We start from the raw sequence: 17,662 nt of genomic DNA, 5'->3' as shown, positions 1-17,662 counted from the left end.
TGGAGTCCCTGCATGTAGAGCAAACACTGACCAGTACCCTACTAAAGGACTGGACGTTTAAATCAAGCCATCTGATGTATTAATATTGCACTTCAGTGCCTCCATTGGTGCTAATTTATTGCCACAACGTTACTTGATACTACCTTATACGTCACATTTATATGACAGCTGTAGTTACTTTTCCAAATAAGATCTTGAAATAATCTTTAAAAAACAAAAAGAAATAAAATGATTAGAAAATATGATGCATTATTAGAGCTTAGACCGGGGCTCCTTGTCGCATTTCAGATGTCTATGAGCTGTTAGGAGCTGCACCACAGGTTGATTTCCCCTCTGAGCTTCTCCGATGGTTTCAAGTAACTGTTCAAGGCCGGAGGAGGTCAAATTATCTGATGTTCCACACTGAGGCAAAGATTAGAGGAGGGTCCAAAAATGCAAGTACGGATGTGTTCAGCAGAACTTTGTTCTTTCTTCTTTTCTTTTCTTTTTTTAACCCCCCCCCGGACCACTCAGGTTTATTCTGTGGCCCACAGGAGGGCACCGCTGTGCTACGCTACATAACTGTATATACCGTGGAGCGGTGAAAAGTAACTCCCGATCAGCCAGCGACAACAGTAAAACCCCGCTTACACACCGATGAATCAGTGCTGACCGTGTAATAACGTCACGTATAGTTCTGGATCGCTCGCAGGGGCGATCGCCTGCAGAACCGGAACTTTAACTTTTGATGGTTTAGGTACATTTTGCTGACGATGCATCCGTCCTCTTACTTTAGTAAGATTTTGAATGCAGGGCTTTTACTTGTCGTGGAGTATTTTTATCTCTACTTTCACTTCAGTTAAGGGCTACTTCCTCCACCGCCGGGCAGTTTTTGGCAGGGGGAGGAGAGCTAGGTTGTAGGCTAGCAGAGTCACTCGGCCCCTCAGTCGATACCTGGCACGGTGAAAGGCGTCCATCAATATCCATGTGTCCTTCAGCGGGACAGTACACCTTAACCTGCTCCCTCACTTCATCTGGCCCTGGATTCCGATTTTAAGCCAGTATAATTGACAAATGTGATTATTATCTTGGAAGGGAAACCACACGGCAAAGCAAAAATGCATTAAGTGCTAAGCACGGGGAGATAGGGTGGGAAGTATTTGAGAGAAAGACGTGGTGTTGGGACCATGGGGCTAGCAAATTAAAGTGTTAAGCTGACACTCTTATCCCAGGAGACCTACAATGACAACAGTGCGTGTAGTGAACCCAACATCTTAAGCATTACGAGCGCGCATTCATCTAGCGGCGCCACGGGCCTCCTGCAGCTGCAAAATGAAATAAAAGGACGCTCTTCTTCGCAAAACGATGTGGCATGAAGCCCTTCCAACGCGGCCTTCTGGTGCTAAAAGAGTCGTGCGCGGCAGAGAAGCACGGCATAAGGGAGGAGACAAAGGAGCGGGTGACGTTTTTCGAAGCGGCAGAGTGGGGCTGCGCGGCGGGGCCCCCCGCAGGGAGGCTGAGTCAGTGGATGAGCTCTTCATCCCAGTGGGCTCGAGTTCTCATCCACACAGTGTGATGTAAATGTCACCTCCACCAGACTCGGCCATTAAAGCCACGCAGCTGGACAGACGCCAAAGCCTGAGCTGACATTAAAAAAAAAAGAGGACTAGTCACGACCAGGATAAGAGAGCTATATGGATAAAGTATGAGTATATATGGGTAAATTTACAGGGTAGAATGTGGTAAGAAAGAGCACGCCAGGGTTTTTATTATCACCTCTTTGCCCTGCAATAATCACTGCACGGGCCTGTGCTCAAAACTCCTACGCGACGCGAACAAAGCTCCTCTAGGCCGTATCGCCCGTCGTGCTCCCAGGCTGACGGGCAGGGACCGCACACGGCTGTCTGCGTTGCTTTCAGACCAGAGTCGAGTTCCGTGCGCCGACAAACACGAAAGACGGGACGCGCCGGTCAATAAAATCAACCTCATGGAATATTCATGTAACACCTCAGCCAGTGTTTTGCCTCCCGCGCCGCACCGCACAGCGCAGGAGGTGTCCAACGCGGGCCGACGGGCAGCGGCTGCAATGCAGAAACTTGGGCAGAAAGCACGTGAAAGCATGTAAATATATGTAAGTGTAATGTTTAATATGGAGGTTAGTGATGGAGAAAAAAATACCTTAGGATCATAAGGTTTTGTGGTGGGTTATTTTGACATTTTAATGGACTAATGGACCTTTATTTTTTAAGAGGAAAGAAAAAAAAAAGGTTCCATCTCAAAAGTCAATGCTCTGCCTTGGTTCGACAACATTCTAACCTGCAAGGCACCAGTCAGTATTAAAAATGACAGGGGGACCAATCAAGTTCCAGCTCCTTACTGTGTCAGCTCACTGCTTCGTGACTGAGATCGAAGGAGCTAAAAAGATCAGTGGCTCGAGCTTCAGTTTTGCAGCCTCAAAACTGACCATTTTTATCGAAGACATGTTTGATATTTTACGGATGCCAACTAAGGGATCTGATGCTAACTCCACCGTGTCCGTTCACAACTTGTTATGCCCCGGGGGTCACTTTCGACAGAGCCGTGTTGCAAGCTCAGCTCCGTCGGGGAAAAATCTTGGACGCAGCCGAAAATGTTAGTGTCTCAGTTTAAAAACATGCTGCTGAATTGTTGTCCGTGCCCAAACATCCTAGATCATGACTTCCATCGGTAATGAATACATGGATTTTTTCTAAAATGTCTAATTTTTTTAAACAACATCCTTCGCTTTTTTTGAGTTCTCGGCAGTACAAGGTTATATCTGGACTCCACCACAGAGAAAATCCCAGATAAAAATGTGACAGGATCTTCGTCACGTATATTTCAAAATGCATTTAGGCCGATAAGAGAAAACAGATCCGCCATCCAGGGTGGGAAAACTTGGAACCTCGAACGCTCAAAACCACTCCGTTCGCAGCAGGACCTTATAGTTCCCAAAGGTCACACACGCATGGACAGTAAACGTGAGAACTGGTGGGAATGACGGCAAACTAGGGGGATTCGGAAATGCAAATGTATTCAGAAGAAAGACAGCAGGGAGCTTCATTTGACCGGAGTAAACCGAGAAACATAAACGCAGCCTCGTCAAAAAGGGCCCTGGACCGGCTCCTGCTGTTTCAGCACCACGGAGAGCGACGGCGGCGGGTACGGCCGGGGCCGGCCGAGAGGTTCAGCACCGCGGACAGCGTCGAGAGTCTGCCGGTCCCCACCCGGACGCCCCCGGCGACGTTTCAGGGCCCGGGGCCTGGCGCTTTGAGCGGCCCGTCGTGGATTAGAAAATACCGCCATTGCGAAGAGCCAAAGTGACCCCGCCCACATGCACTTTGAAAATAAATAGATACATTTAAAAAAATCCTTCCACAAAATCAAATCACCCGGGGGTAGAAACAAGACAGACGCGGCTTCTGGGTCGCACTGTGGCACGACATTTGGTCTGAACATGGCAAGATATGACAGTGGAGGTACACTGGGCTTGTTGGGAGGAAACAAAAAGAGAAAACAAAATAAATGTTAAAATAAAAAGCGGGAAAAAGGGAAAAAAGCTGACAGTGATCACAGCAGAACCTCGTGGAAAGAGCCAAGGGTTTTTTTTGCCTGTCACGACCGGTGTCAGTTCCACGTCTCACGTCGCCGTTGGTTAAGACGGATGTCGCGTAAACGTGCGAGAGTGGCGCGCGGTCAGCATCTACCTAAAAAAAAAAAAAAAAAAACGACCGACGGTAACCCGGAACCCGCGGGGTTTTTCGTCGATACGAGCGGACGGCGAACGCCGGGCGCGCATGGCCCCGACGTGCCTGACGCGTCGCCTGCCGACGCACGGGCCGCCCGGCCGGGGCGGTGACGCACGACCTCGACAACCTCGCCTGTGAAACGCGGAGCCCGCGACTGACAGCGTTCAGGGGGGACCCGTTCTTCTCCCGCCCCTGCAATCGATGCAGTCTAGTCATTTCAAAGTGGAGCGCCGTGCGCGAGAGCGAGACCTGGCTCGGGTTTAACTATTTGGTAGCTGGTCCTAATAGGACAGATAAATAAATAAATGAATAAATAAATGAGGGGGGGGGGGGGGGGTGACAGCATAAGTTTCTTACATCCTCGTCCTCGCAGTGCCGACGGTACTGATGCTGAGGCCGCGGCCGCTGGCTCTCCGCCGCCCTCTCCCCCTCGACACCTTGCCCGAGGAGGCGGCTCGCCTCCGGAGGGTCGGGGAAGGATTTGTTGGTGTTGATCTTGCCGGTGAATCTCTGATACAGTGACGCCATTTCGATTATTTGTCTCTCTCTCACACACACACACACACACACACACACACACAAACACACACACACACAAAAAAAAGAATAACTTGGCGAGTCCAAGTTAGAGAAGGTCAGAGAGAAGCGGCTGAGGTGATTCGATCAGACGGAAAAAAAAGAAATCAGTCCGAGGCGTGTTCGGGATTCACATCACGTACTTTCAGGCTCACTGGTCGGGTCTCACCGATGCTGCAGCGACGCAGTTCGCACACTTTCCACCGACTTGAGGCCAAAACTGATACCAAAAAAAAAAAACAACAACAAACAAACCAGCGTGGGTTACCGGAGACGGAGCACTGCACTCGTGATCCGGATCCCGGGCGGACGGAGGAACCAGCCTCGGCGGTAGCCCGTCTCCCCCTTCTCGTCCCCTCCCTCGTGGCGGAAAAAAGAAAGTGGCCGCCGATAAACGCCGAGGGACTGACGGGTCTCTGCCTGTGCAGGCGAGCGCCGGGGACCCGCTCGTGTGCCAGAAACCGGCTGCGAGCAAACCCCGGCGCGGCGTTCAAACAGATCAGATACCGGCAGATTCACGGCGGAAACTTATCCCGGCTTTGCAGACAGACTGGGCAGAAGTATCTCCATTAGTTGTTTTGTTGTTTTGTTTTCATGTTTTGTTTTGGGGTTTTTTTTTCCCCTCTCTCCTTTATCCGTGCCTCCATCAGGCTCCGCGGAGGTGTCGTGCGGAGAGCGAGAGCGCCCCCACGTGGAGGGAAACGGGAAGCAGTTGACAGGCACGGCACATTTTCGGAGGGACTGGTGGTTTCTCGGTTGACCATAAGATAAGGAAATGAATCCGCCTGACACCACTCGGCGGGACTGGAGGAGCTTTCTTCTCCTCCTTTCCAGTTTCCACGGGGGGGGGCTGATGTGATGCACTCATTTGTTTCCCATTTCAATGTAACTGGTTGGATTTTTTGGGGGGATTTTTTGTTTTTTTTTAACCACTAATTCCACAAATGCAGCAACTTACTGGTGGGACTTTACAGTCACGACCACGTCTGATACACGCAGTTGGGCTTGGGTTGAAATGAACCGGTGTGCTTTACAATGAAGGAGCAAATAAAGTGTTGCTTCATACACCAAGATTTTTATTATATTTTTTATTTTTATTTTTTACAGCTGAAGCTATACTGTACAGTGCACATCATGTGGACAGGGCTGCATCTAACACTTATTCCCTTTAATGATTAATCTGGTGATTGTTTTCTCGATTAGTGAACAATTGCTTTGTTTAACGGTTTAACTGTTTCTACTCTGACCGACCGTCAGTTTACTACCACACATGACACGGGGAAGCAGTAAATCCTCACATCCGAGAACCTGGAGCTACGGAATATTTGGCCCTTTTTTGCTGGAAAAATGACAGAGATAACAACCTGTACATCAAAATTGGTTGCCAGTTTGTTTGGTTTTTTTTTTTTTTTTCCATCTGTCAATCAACTTATCCATTGATGCAGCCGGCTCCATCTCTACATGCGGAAATGAGTGAAGAAAAAACCGCAGTCAAAGGGTTTCCGGATATAAAATCAACGCGCGAATGCTTAAAACGAGGAAGCGAGTCCACAGCTACCAGCCCTGACGCTACGTCACTTAGCTTCACTTTCAATCCCGGCACAGGCAGAGTCCACAGTTTCATGTCAAAGGAGCCCTGATGTAAAAATATAAAAAACAAAAACAAAAATTCCCTTCAGCGTATATATGGTCAAGGTTTTCCTGTTGTTATCTTAGTGGTGGTACTCAGTGTAGTGTAATCATCACCAGATTGCTGATTTTTACTGTTTTATTTTTTTATTTATTATATTTTAATTCCCAGGAAAACTTGGCCTACATTTGTTTCGAACTGTGTGAGGAAGCCAACCCTGCACTTTTTGTTTTCTCTGACGTAAGGCGTTCAAATGAAGAATACTTTGAAGAATTAAAATGAAGAATTACTCCAGAATCTGTCACTCGATTTGCCCTTGTATGGCCTCACTGGATACAGAGCACCCCACTCCGTGTGCCTAGCGAGCGGAGCACGCTGGGGATTTTGGCCTCAGAGAGCCAAAAACACACTGAGTAACTCATCCACTCATCACGGCCCACGTGACAGACAAGTCGCAAGAACGGTCGGGACTTTATCCGGGGGAGAAGTTGAAAGCCTCGTGAAATGCAAACATCCTCCCTCCCATACATTCACAGCAAGACCTGCAGCAAAACAGCTCACATCTGTTCAGGTTTACTTTTCAATTACGACAGCTCCCTACAAGAAAGTCTGCAGAGTGTGTTCTTAATCTAAAAAGATTAAAAAAAATGCACCCTACACTCCATGACTTGATTACTCAGCTGCAAACCCACATACACAGACACTCCCCCCCCCCCTCCCCTGCTCTGCAAAAAAATATTTTACCATTGATTTCCCAGAGAAGGTTTCATAAAAAAGAAAAAATAATGCTTCCATGTGTTTCTGCGCATCAGATCCATCTCGGCCTCTGGCACAGGATCCAGAAATGCAATTCGGTTTTTTTCAGGGCACTGTAGTGATGTGATTAGGAAGGAAAGAAAAAAAAAAAGTGAAGGCGGTGAGGAAGCCGCCGCCACAGTGCGGTGGCAGAGGGAGTCGTCGGGTCAGCGTCCACGGTATTTCCAAAAGCTGTGTCATTGCGAGTGCGTTTTTAAGCTGCGGGGGGGTGCGGGGGGCTATCAGCTAGCAATTAATTTGGCCAGAGGGAGGTGGTCAATCATCCAGACAAGCTTTAAGTAACATGAATTAAACAAGATGATCAATATCCTTGATGCTAGATGGTGTATTAAACATGCTTAAGATTGGAAAAAGACCACGATTTAAAGGGCAATTCCACCTAATTACAGCAAAAAATACTTCTTTTTTTCTACCCTCAAATACCGTTTCTCCCTTTTTTTAAATCTCGTCCTGTGTAGCTTTAAGGTTGAAAAAATAATCTTATTCCTCGCTGTCATGGTTTTCATTCTCTGATTACATTCACGCATATGGCACTCGAGTAAGCAACCCACCTGGTGAACTTGAGACAAGGGGAGAAGTGTGAAAGACGATGCGTGAGGCAGAGGACAAGTCCCCGTCAGGGGAGAAGAAAATCCCCGTCTTGCAGCTATGACGGGGGCAGGTGTTCGCAGCGGGAACAGAGGTTCAGGCGACAGAGGGGGAGAAAAGAGGGAGCGCAAGAACTCGTGAATTTATACTGTGGTGTCACATTTCTCTGTTGCAGTCCATTTCTCACCGAGAACACCGTCATAAACCTGCACCCTCAATCCTCGGCTCCACAGAGGGAGGATCAATCTTGCCATTACCCGGGAGATTTCGGGGCTGTTGGGCCTCTACTTTATGAAAAAAAAAAAAGAGAACCCAGAATGCACCTGCAGTCCTTTTACACACCCTTATATCTGCCACTAAGTATCGCCGAGTATCGATGTGGTGGCATGGAAGAGTTTGGGCACTCCCGGTCAAAATGTCTTTTGCTGCGAGTAGTTACGTTATGTGAAGGTAAACTGATCTCCAAAAGGCATGAAGTTAAAGTTGAAACTTTCTTTTCAACATTTTAAGCAAGATTCGTGTATTACTGTATTTTCGTTCGGTACAAGTTTAGTGTGGAAAGAAAAAGAAAAAGGAAAGGAGCACCGTTCAAAAGTTTGGGCGCCCCAAGAGATCTGAGTTCTCAGAAAACGTTTACCAAGGTCTCGGACCCTAATTTTCTTGTTTTAATAATTGATTCCCACAAAGCTGGAGAAGGCTATAAGAAGGTAGCAAAGTGTTTTCAGGTAGACGTTTCCTCAGCTCGTAACGCAATTACGAAATGGCCGTTAACAGGAACGGCGGACGTCAAGCTGAGGTCTGGGAGACCTAGAAACCTTTCAGGGAGAACTGCCTGTGGGATTTCTGGGAAGGCGAATCAGAACCCATGTCTGACTGTAAAAGACCTTCAGGAAGATTTAGCAGAGTGGAGCGGGGGTTCACGAAAAGAAAAACCTCTCCAACTGTTAAGCACTGGGGGGGTGATTGATCATGCTTTGGCCTTGCGTTGCAGCCAGTGGCACGGGGAACTTTTCACTGGTAGAGGGAAGAATGTACTCAATTAAATACCAGCAAATTCTGGGAGCAAACAGGATACAGCGGGATAACGAAGCTAAACACACCTCAAAATCCACAATGGACTACCTCAAGAGACGCAGGGTTCGGCCACGGCCCCCGAAATCCCCCCGACCTAAACATCACCGAAAATCTGTGGATAGCCGTTCAAAAGAGAAGCGCAGGCAAGACGGCCCAAGAACCTCACAGAACTAGAAGCCGTTTACAAAAAGCGTTACGAAGTACCGACCATGCGGGGTGCCCAAACTTTTGTTTCGAGCTTTTTTTTCCTTTTTTTCTTATATTGAAACTCTAAAAAGATGGAAATTTAAAAAAAAAGTGTAATCTTGCTTAAGAAATGTGTCATTTTCAACTGTATGCCTTTCGGAAACCAGGTCATCTCCTACTCACTCAACTAGTCACAGTATCAGAGATTTTTGACCAGGAGCGCCCGAACGTTTTCATGCCACTGTCTAAGTCGGACCGATTTGAAAGCTCCTTCGTGGGTACTTGCACTCTCGGGGGAAGGGCCAGGCAAAGTTTCAGCTTTAGATTTAGAAGCCTTTTTGCTTACTCTATGCGTGCGTTGGTGGCCGCTGGCTAGGGGCTTGTTTTGAATGACAGCGGGAGATTGAAGGTGACTGGAGCCTGACGCTGTCGGACTTAAAATTAAATGGCCAAATTAATAGGTGCTGTCACTTGCCACTGTAAAAATCACCTACCCGCCCCGACACCAATCCGACAAGCGCACCATTTTTTTTTTTTTGAGATCAGCACATCCATCTGCCCCGATGCCGCGACGCCGATCTCTCACGACGAATCAAAGCATTACAAAGGAGAAACAAATCCTGGAAATGACATAGCGCAAGAGGGAGGAAAAAGTTTTGACAAATCTTATTTTGCGCATTCTGCAGTTTCATGATGTGTCTATAGCAGCTGTGGAATGCTCTGGCAATGTGACATGAAGCATGGCAAATGGAGTCCCAATCCTATTTGAAATGGGCAAGATAAAGTCCCCGGGAAATTTGAAGGGACAGAGAGAACAGGGAGGAGGGCTGAAGGGGAGAAATGGGAGAGAGCCAGCAGCCGCCGAAAGCGAGCGTGAGCCGTAACGGTGGGTGAAACATCGAGCACGTATAAAGTGTAAGAGGCACAAAGGTAATTTGCAGATGCAAGGCTGGGAGGAGGGGGGGAAAAAAAAAAAAAAAAAATGCATTTCAGTTATCTCATGTTTCTCTGCTGACTTGGATCCCATTTCCCAGACAGGGCCAGCAGAATAATTTCACGTATGGGGGAGATGGTGGTCCAAGTAGAAAAAGTCTGTTTGCTGAGGGTTTATTTCTCATTCTGGCGGCTCAGCAATAACCCAACAAATCCGGTAGCAGGGACTGAGGAGGAAAAAAAAAAAAAGTGAAAAGGACTGAAGTTGAAAAGGACTCGCTACTGTGTGAGGCTGATATACAGTACGATCTGGGTTTTGAATGGAATCCTTGCTTTTTTGAAGAATCCCATGAACAAACACCATTATTCCAAATAATAACCATAAATAAATAAACACACTATTTTTTCCACTCTTAACACACAGTTTCCCCCCTTTTTGTTTCCCTTTAAGATACATAAAGACTATTAAAACCATATTCTACATGGTATCATATATATATATATATATATATATTTTTTTTTTATCTGCCTGAAATATTCAAAACCCAACACACATTGTTTTTTTAGTTACACTAGCAGCATAGCTCTGTGGATGGCAGTGTCTAATGAACATACATAGTCCAAGGAAGATGAAATCTAATCACTTCTCATTTGTCCTGTACTTCGCTTTGAATGACCAAATACCTGTAAAAACGAATGATACTGCCACGAGCCTCAGGTGTACTTTTCTGTTTACCGCTACTAAGCAAGTGTTGACGCGCTAAACTAAGATGGCTGACGTTTCAAGCGGCTACACGTCCACGTGTTGACATGGATTGCAATGATATTTGCTAAAGGCATTCATGTTCCCCACAGGATGTATTGGAATAACTTTGGTGATCCTGATTCCTGTAGTGCCACCATAAAGATGTTATTAGTAAGAAACATATCTCGTGCACTTTCACTCCAAATTCATATTTGTATCTTTAAAAACTCTCTGATCTCCACTTGAATTTAAACGAATGTTCTGTGGCTTCGAACAAATGGCTGGCTGCTCAGCATGAGCCCACAACTGGGCTGCTGCTTATTATGGCGTTTTAATACTGTACCGGTCCCTTCATAAGAAGAGTTATAAAGGTGAAAAGCATTAAAAAGCAGTAAGAATTCAGGCGTCTAGCTGCAGCTCCCTCGCTTATTACTCTATCGTTTTTCTTGTTGTTTTGCTGCAAGCATTGCTGACTGCAGCACGACACACACACACACACACACACACACACACCGCGCCTTCTGTTTATTTGTACCTCCAGATGTCCTCAAATTATAACTGTGAGAGGTTTGCAGAAGGCAAGACCAGGTTGGGAAAAGGAAAAAAAAAAAAAAAAAAAAAGTGGAAGGGAGAGCGGGGAGGACAGGAAATAATACAATGGTGCGAAGAAAGAAGGGAAGTGCAAGGAGGAAAAGAGGGGGCAGGAACAAATGAAAAGTTCCAATAAATTTGCCTCACGTGAACGGCTGGCATTTAAAACTTGCCCCCCCCACACACACACACACACACACACACACACAGCCCCCTCTCTGAGACTATTGTGAAAAAGCTTTGTTATTACTACAACAACCTGCTGTCATTATCTGATGGCTTTTTAATTTGTTTTTCCTGGAGGACTTAAGTCACAATTTTGACTCGAGGCCAAGTGAACTGGCTAGAAAGCACTAGCCAGGGCTTCAATTAGCACAAAAAAAAAAAAAAAAAAAAAATCAATGTATTCAATTGAACGTTAGTCATTTCTCCACTAAGCTATTATTTATTTATTTTACTGGGGGGAGGGGGGGCTGTATTCTGGCTCAGAAAGTGAAAAGGTTGTGTGAACGACTGCAAAGAAATAGAAAACTGTGGATTTAAAGTAATTATTGATTTATTTGAGGAGAAGTAGGACTTAAATGCCATTGAGGAGCTACACCAGAGACAAATGTCCACAGAGAAAAATCACTTATTCATATCTTAGCCTTTGCTGTGTGTTGCAGTCAATCATCTGTCATTTCGAAAAGAATCAATACTGAATCTAGGTTGGTTTTTTTGGGGGGGGTAATATATCCCCATTTTTTACTGCACTAATCTGCCACATAGCCCACAAAAAAATTCTTCACACTGGAGTGAAACCTGAGTAGAATCTGTTGCATAAAACGGATTCAAGTGTTTTTCCAACAACATTATATAATTAAAATGTCATTAAAATACATTCCTACACTCATCCCCCGTTTCTTACTTAGCAAATAAAGCATTTCTAGTGTTTAAAGTGGCGAATTTCCATCAGTGATGATAGTTCATGAGCTGGAAACCATTCTAATGTAACAGAGTGATTGGAATTGGACACATTAGCTGGGAAATGAGACATCTTAACATAGAGTAGTGATGTGTGCTTGTAGGCCTGGGGAGGTATGAGGGGGACTGGGGGGGTGGCTCTGTATTAAAATCATCCCATCAAAACCCTCAGACAGGCCTGTCTGCAGCTACTGGGCGGCAAATCCTCCCATCTGCACGTATCAAAGGGCTGACCCCAGGCTCCGGGACACGAGGGAGGAGAGCACTGGATCCACTGTTTTAAAGTGGACCGGTGGTGACGAGATGATGAAGCGGTGTGCGCCGAGACCAGGGGGACTCAGACTGAAGGAGGACAGAGAGGACTGGGACGTTGAGATGTGACAGGAGATGAAGCAGCACGGCGCTTGAAGGCAGGGACTGAAATGGAAAAAAAAAAAATCCTCTCCCTTACACACGGTGTCAATGAACCAGAAAGAAAAAAAAGATCACCGCGTGTCGAAAAGCAACTGCTCTGCTGTTTTTTGACCAGCATGATCCACAGTGCCAACTGTAAAATATTACATTGCCCTTTTCTGAACTATCTGTTGCTGATATCCGAGCTCAGCATTAAAAAAGGACAACTGCAGCCGAGATATAGACCTTCACTTTGAAAGAGAGCCCAACTTCAGGATTGTTTGCGGCAGTGTGGAAACTTATGGAGATTCAAACCCAGCCAGGAAAAAGGTGGGTAAAATCATGGTCTGGAAGAAGGCCGAGGTGAGAGGCATCAGTGTTAGAAGCTGTTAAATACGGGGTGGTCAGGTCTTATTTTTAAGCTTATGCAGGTGAGAGAAACAGGTTTACCACGTTTACATAAGCTGAATAATGCACCTATGTCAGTGATGCAAAATGAACACTATATTTCCATGATCTGACGATCTTCTAAATGAATAACCTTGTCTATTTGAGCAGTTTGCTTATATGAGACTGCGAGTCTGAAAAGTCAGCGAGGAGGCATCCAAGCCCGCAGTGTGAAGCCTCTGTTCTAAAGACACCCGGCAAGGAAAGGCGTAACAGCAATGAGTCAGGACAGGACGATTCAAGTTTCACGGTAGCAAAAAAAAATGGGGTTGCCCACGACTTTGGTAAATAAAAACATAATAGATACCCCCTTAAACTTTTCTTTTCCTTGTCAAACCCACATGCTATTGTTAGCTCTAGCCTCCAGGAACTTCAAAATGCCAAATGGTACCTTCCTTTACATTTTCTTTCCCGTCACACACACCCTGCAAATGTCCGTGAACATGCAACACGTGCATCTTAATTGTCTGCGCTCTCTCTTTTTGTACTCCAACAGCGTACACTCTCGCCCCCCCCCCCCCCCGATGACTTCGTCCTAGCTAATTAAAGACTACACCTCCCTTCCCACTTGCATAAAAGGATCTGAGCATGTGCCACTTGACCGCACTTCAAGCAACGGCACTAAAATGTGACCTGAGCAGGTGTCGGGAAATGCGAATGCATTTGGTGAGTGCTGCGCACGTTACTGTTATCGTACCTACTTTGCTTTAATCATATGTTATGTACCCTTTGCATTCCATTAAGTGCATTGAAATCAGTCTTTGATACACATATTAATAATGTCTCTAGGCATTTAGTTGCTGAGGAGATTTAACTGTCGAATCTCTATTACAGAATCTACAGAGCCTCTTCACAACCTTGAAAATTGAGTATTTCAGGCCGAAACCTCAAGTTTTTGCGATATATCCTCCAAGTAATACGAAACTCTCACTGCAATTCCCGAAACGACCCACTGCAGCCAAGGCCACTTGACAAGTGTGTTGCCGTGTCGCATACGTCTCATCCCGAGCACACACGAGCACTTAGAGAGTCACTTCTGGCCCGAGCCACGTTCCGCCAGACCCGCTGATGTGACAAAACTTTGATGGGCTTCCGAGGGATCAAATGAGGGGGGCTGAATAAGCAAATAAAAGGGAGGAAAAAGATGAGTGGAGGGAGGCTGATTTAATGAGACAGGTGGAGAGTCTGATTTAACGTCCACCTTCGCCCAGGGAGCCTTGAGAGATGGTGAATGGGTTATGAGGGAAAAGCCCGCGGGAGCAGCTCAAGCCCGTCAGCGCAGCGGTCCTCCCTGTCGCTGTATCGGGACAAGGTAAGACTCACAGTCCGGCGGCCCTACCCTGCTGGCTACTCGTGTCTTCGGACAGAGCTGATGCACGCTTAGACACTGCCGATCACAACTAATATTTCCATCAGAATGGGAGTCACGCCCGCAAACGATTGCAAATGTCCATTCCAAGTAATCGCTGGGAAGTAAGACTAACAGGCAACAATTCAGCCAAAATGTGACAAAACAGCAGGAATGCAAGTCTCTTTAGAGTGAATTAGCATCATGCAAACCACATGGGCCTAAATAGTGCTAATAAAGAGGAGACACGGTCCACAAACACGCTGCTGCAGTCACAGCCGAAAACCCGGCTCAACAGTTCTTTAGTATGCACGCTACAGTATGAGTGCAGCTTCATTCTTACCATTTTGGAGGTGGTGGTATCGATCTGCTGGGTGGCAATTAGCATTGACATGACCGAAGTGACGGCAAAAGCTCCCCCGGCACTCTCCTCTTCTCCTCTCCCGCTCCTCGATACGGAAAAGTCCTCTGGACAAGTGCCGAATGAGTGGGAGGCTTCACCTAGAGTGGGATGATTAGTGGAGCCCTCTTCCTCGAGCCCGAGACCCCCCCCCCCTCTCCCCGTCAGCTGACTGGCACACTCCGAGCACCCTTTCCACGTTTGCCAATCAATCACATAACGACAAGGATTTGGTCTGATGCGCGTCGATCCGTTCGCCGGGATGGGCTCTTGGGAAATGTGTGCTCCCCGACTTCGCTCGCTCCGGCAGTCTCCCGCCCCGGCCCCCCGCCCCCCCCTTCCCCGTTTCCTCCACGGCGCTCTGCCTATCCCTCTTTGACTTTTCACAGCCTCTCGATCTTTCTCATTGACTCTGCTCCCTTATAGGGTTTATCAGTCTTTGTCTCTCCAAGACAAGTCGTCTTCTCGAACTCTCACTTGTAGTAGCTGCAGACAGTGTGTGCTCGGCTCTTCTCTCTCTCTCCCCTGATTCATTCTCAGTCTTGTCCCTACCTTTCTCCATCCCCCCCCTAAGCTCTTCCCCACAAGAGGCTGGGTGTTTTTTTTTTGTTGTTGTTGTTGTTTTTTTTGGCGGGTTCAGCACCTGAACTAAACTGGAGGTTTAAACGTAATCTGCTGGACTGGCCATGGGAGAGTCATCTGCCAGCACACTCAGCCAAACAGCGTTCTTTACATCTCCATCACAGCTTTACTGAGGCGAATGTGTGTGTGTGTGTGTGTGTGTGTGTGTGTGTGTGTTTGTCTGCTTAGAGTTGGCAGGTGGGCAAAGAGACGGAGAGAGAGAGAGGAAGGGAGGGTGAGGGAAAACAGAAAAACAGACGGGGAAAAATGTCTTTGCTCAAAAATAAACAGCAGAAATGCAACAGAATGCACTGAACAGAAGCAACTAGGTGTATAAAAGTTGTTATATCATGTTTGCATGACAGCATGTCTATGATGTAACTTACGCTTGAGTTCCTTTTTAATGCAGGTTTCCGACCGAATGAAGTGTCCGCCGCTGTCTACCAATCTGCAGTTCAATTTAATCAGTACCTCTGAGGGGCTGCAATAAAGTGGCGGTGATATATACGTGCCACGAATCGCACCTCGTAAATTACCCCCGCCCCCCTGGACAGTTGGTCCTGGGTGCGGTGCAGGACCAATCTAAATTTATGCAGAGTTTACGGCTATAGCGTGTTAAAGCCAAAGTGCAAAAAGTAGAACGGCCGGTTGTACGCTAGCCCACCACTAGCCAGGTCAGTAAACGAGAAGCAGTGAAAGACTACAAGAGTGGCCCCCGGCCAGGATGGAAAAAGACCGAGTGGTTTTAACTCAGGGCAGCACCAACTTTCTCTGATAAGAAAGTTCTGGAAGTTTACTATCGAGTTTAATTTGCTTGGTCAATATTGGTCCAACTCTGCAAACTTTCAAGGGTGATTTCATTTGGTCAGGGAAAGAGCAGGGGACAAGAAACTGGCTGAACACCACAGCGAGGTTGACAGAAATGCAAAGTTACCTCTATTTGCTTTTTGTCGCAACAGGGACAAGCACTTCACGTGGCCGTGGTATGGGGTTGGGAAGCTCATTCTGGTGAGTAAAATATATTCTCAAATAAAATCTGGGACTCAAGTCATAGCAAAGGCTGTCGACAATTAAAAAAGCCTCAGTAGAGGCTTAGAACAAAGTGATCGTCGGACTGTCTAACAGTGTCTGAAGCAATCGATGCCCAAATTGAACTTTCTTTCTCCCGATATCGAGTCTTATATTCAAATTCAGGGTATCGACCGACACACAGTACCGAACCGATACCGGTGGTATCTTCTTCCGGATTTAAAATCTGTGTGCCACACTGTGGGGAAGTCATTGGAATCGTTTTTTAATACGAGGTAATACAAGGCCAAGGATAGCTGTGGCACAAAACTTGTTGACAAAGTGGCGTGCCGTGACCGAATGAATGTAAGTTAGAGCAGAAACAGAGAATTACATATGTTAACAAATACACTAGGGTGTGAATGGGTTATCGGCCATGACGTGACGGCCAATACCCGATCCACTGAACACAGTAAGGTCAGTATGGGTGTTCGTACCAGTTCGGCATATTGGATTGGTGCCCTCTTGTCTGAAACCCCCGTTTCCAAAGTCGGCATCACCAAGAACTACATCCAACAACTTTCAACAGGTAACAGAAACTCCAACAATAACGCAGCAATTAGCCGAGTTTGCCGAGTTGTAAAAGTAGACCAGGTTTGAACTTTTTTCTCTTTGTTTATTCTTCACGCAACGTCTTCCATCCCACAGGTGTTCAGCCGAGCGCTCAACCTCGAGTGCTTTTAAGGGGAGACCGTCCGAAAGTACGCGCCCCATTATGCGCATTAGAGCAATTCATAAAGTCAAGACAACAAAGACATTAAAAAAGACACAGCATTCTCGGAGAGAGATCAGAGAGGCGGTGTGATCCAGCCGGGAGGAGGCTGTAATGGCAGAGTTTATGCCCCGTCTTTGAGTTTAGCCATTTGGAAAAGGCATAAACACTTCTGCCCCCAGACATAGTCGGACAACGTAACACGACCGAGTTATTTTCACAACAACTTCTCCATGAAATAACGTTTATATGAAAACTAATTTGCTGGGCATTTCCTTCAGAACACAGCGCATCTTCCCCGAACCTTAACCACAGGGTTTTTGTTAGAAACATGCAGTAATTTCTAGGAGACGGGGCTGCATTTCAAGCACACCTATACGGGAAACAAAAAGTAGTAATACAATGGCTTTCATGAAATATTTAGTCGAATTTACTTAAATTCGACTAAACTTAAATTTGCAGAAATGCTGCTCTTATGCCCTGATTAATTAATTCAGATCACTCAACTTTGTACTTCTTGATTTAAGCTACTGTTAGTGACACTCAACATTTCATACAGATGTTTCACCATAAAAGAAAATGGCAGTGCTAGAAAACGGCGCATCCTGCATTGCTGGAGGGCTTTTAACGTGGAAACTATTTAAGGAACTGGAAGAGGTGTTCAGTTTGTGTTAACATCAAAAGCGGCAGGCAGCTACCTCACTGCGCGAACAGATTGTAAAACATGGAGGCATCTTGCTAAAATATGATCCAACAGACATAAACAAGCGAAAATTGAAGAGAAGCCCTCCAATAAAAGCTGGGTTGTCCGTTCAGCTGAGGCAA

General features: G+C 46.4%; 1 protein-coding gene across 3 annotated transcripts in view; it reads right to left on the bottom strand.

Annotated features, from left to right (window-relative positions):
* The window catches only part of LOC120789608 (dipeptidyl aminopeptidase-like protein 6), a 186,594-nt gene that overhangs the window by 124,134 nt on the left and 44,798 nt on the right, over positions 1 to 17,662 (bottom strand). Inside the window, exon 1 of one of the 3 annotated variants that reach the window (XM_040126394.1) lies at positions 4,104 to 4,274. The exons of the other annotated variants lie outside the window; for them this stretch is intronic. Coding sequence (XP_039982328.1) covers positions 4,104 to 4,274 — 171 coding nt within the window. Of the gene's footprint in view, positions 1 to 4,103; positions 4,275 to 17,662 lie in introns of those variants that run through there. 3 annotated transcript variants of the gene reach the window in all.

This window comes from Xiphias gladius, chromosome 5 (assembly GCF_016859285.1).
Source record: "Xiphias gladius isolate SHS-SW01 ecotype Sanya breed wild chromosome 5, ASM1685928v1, whole genome shotgun sequence".
NCBI lineage: Eukaryota > Metazoa > Chordata > Actinopteri > Istiophoriformes > Xiphiidae > Xiphias > Xiphias gladius.
Note: the sequence above shows the minus strand (reverse complement) of the source record. Positions and strands in the feature narration are given on the sequence as shown.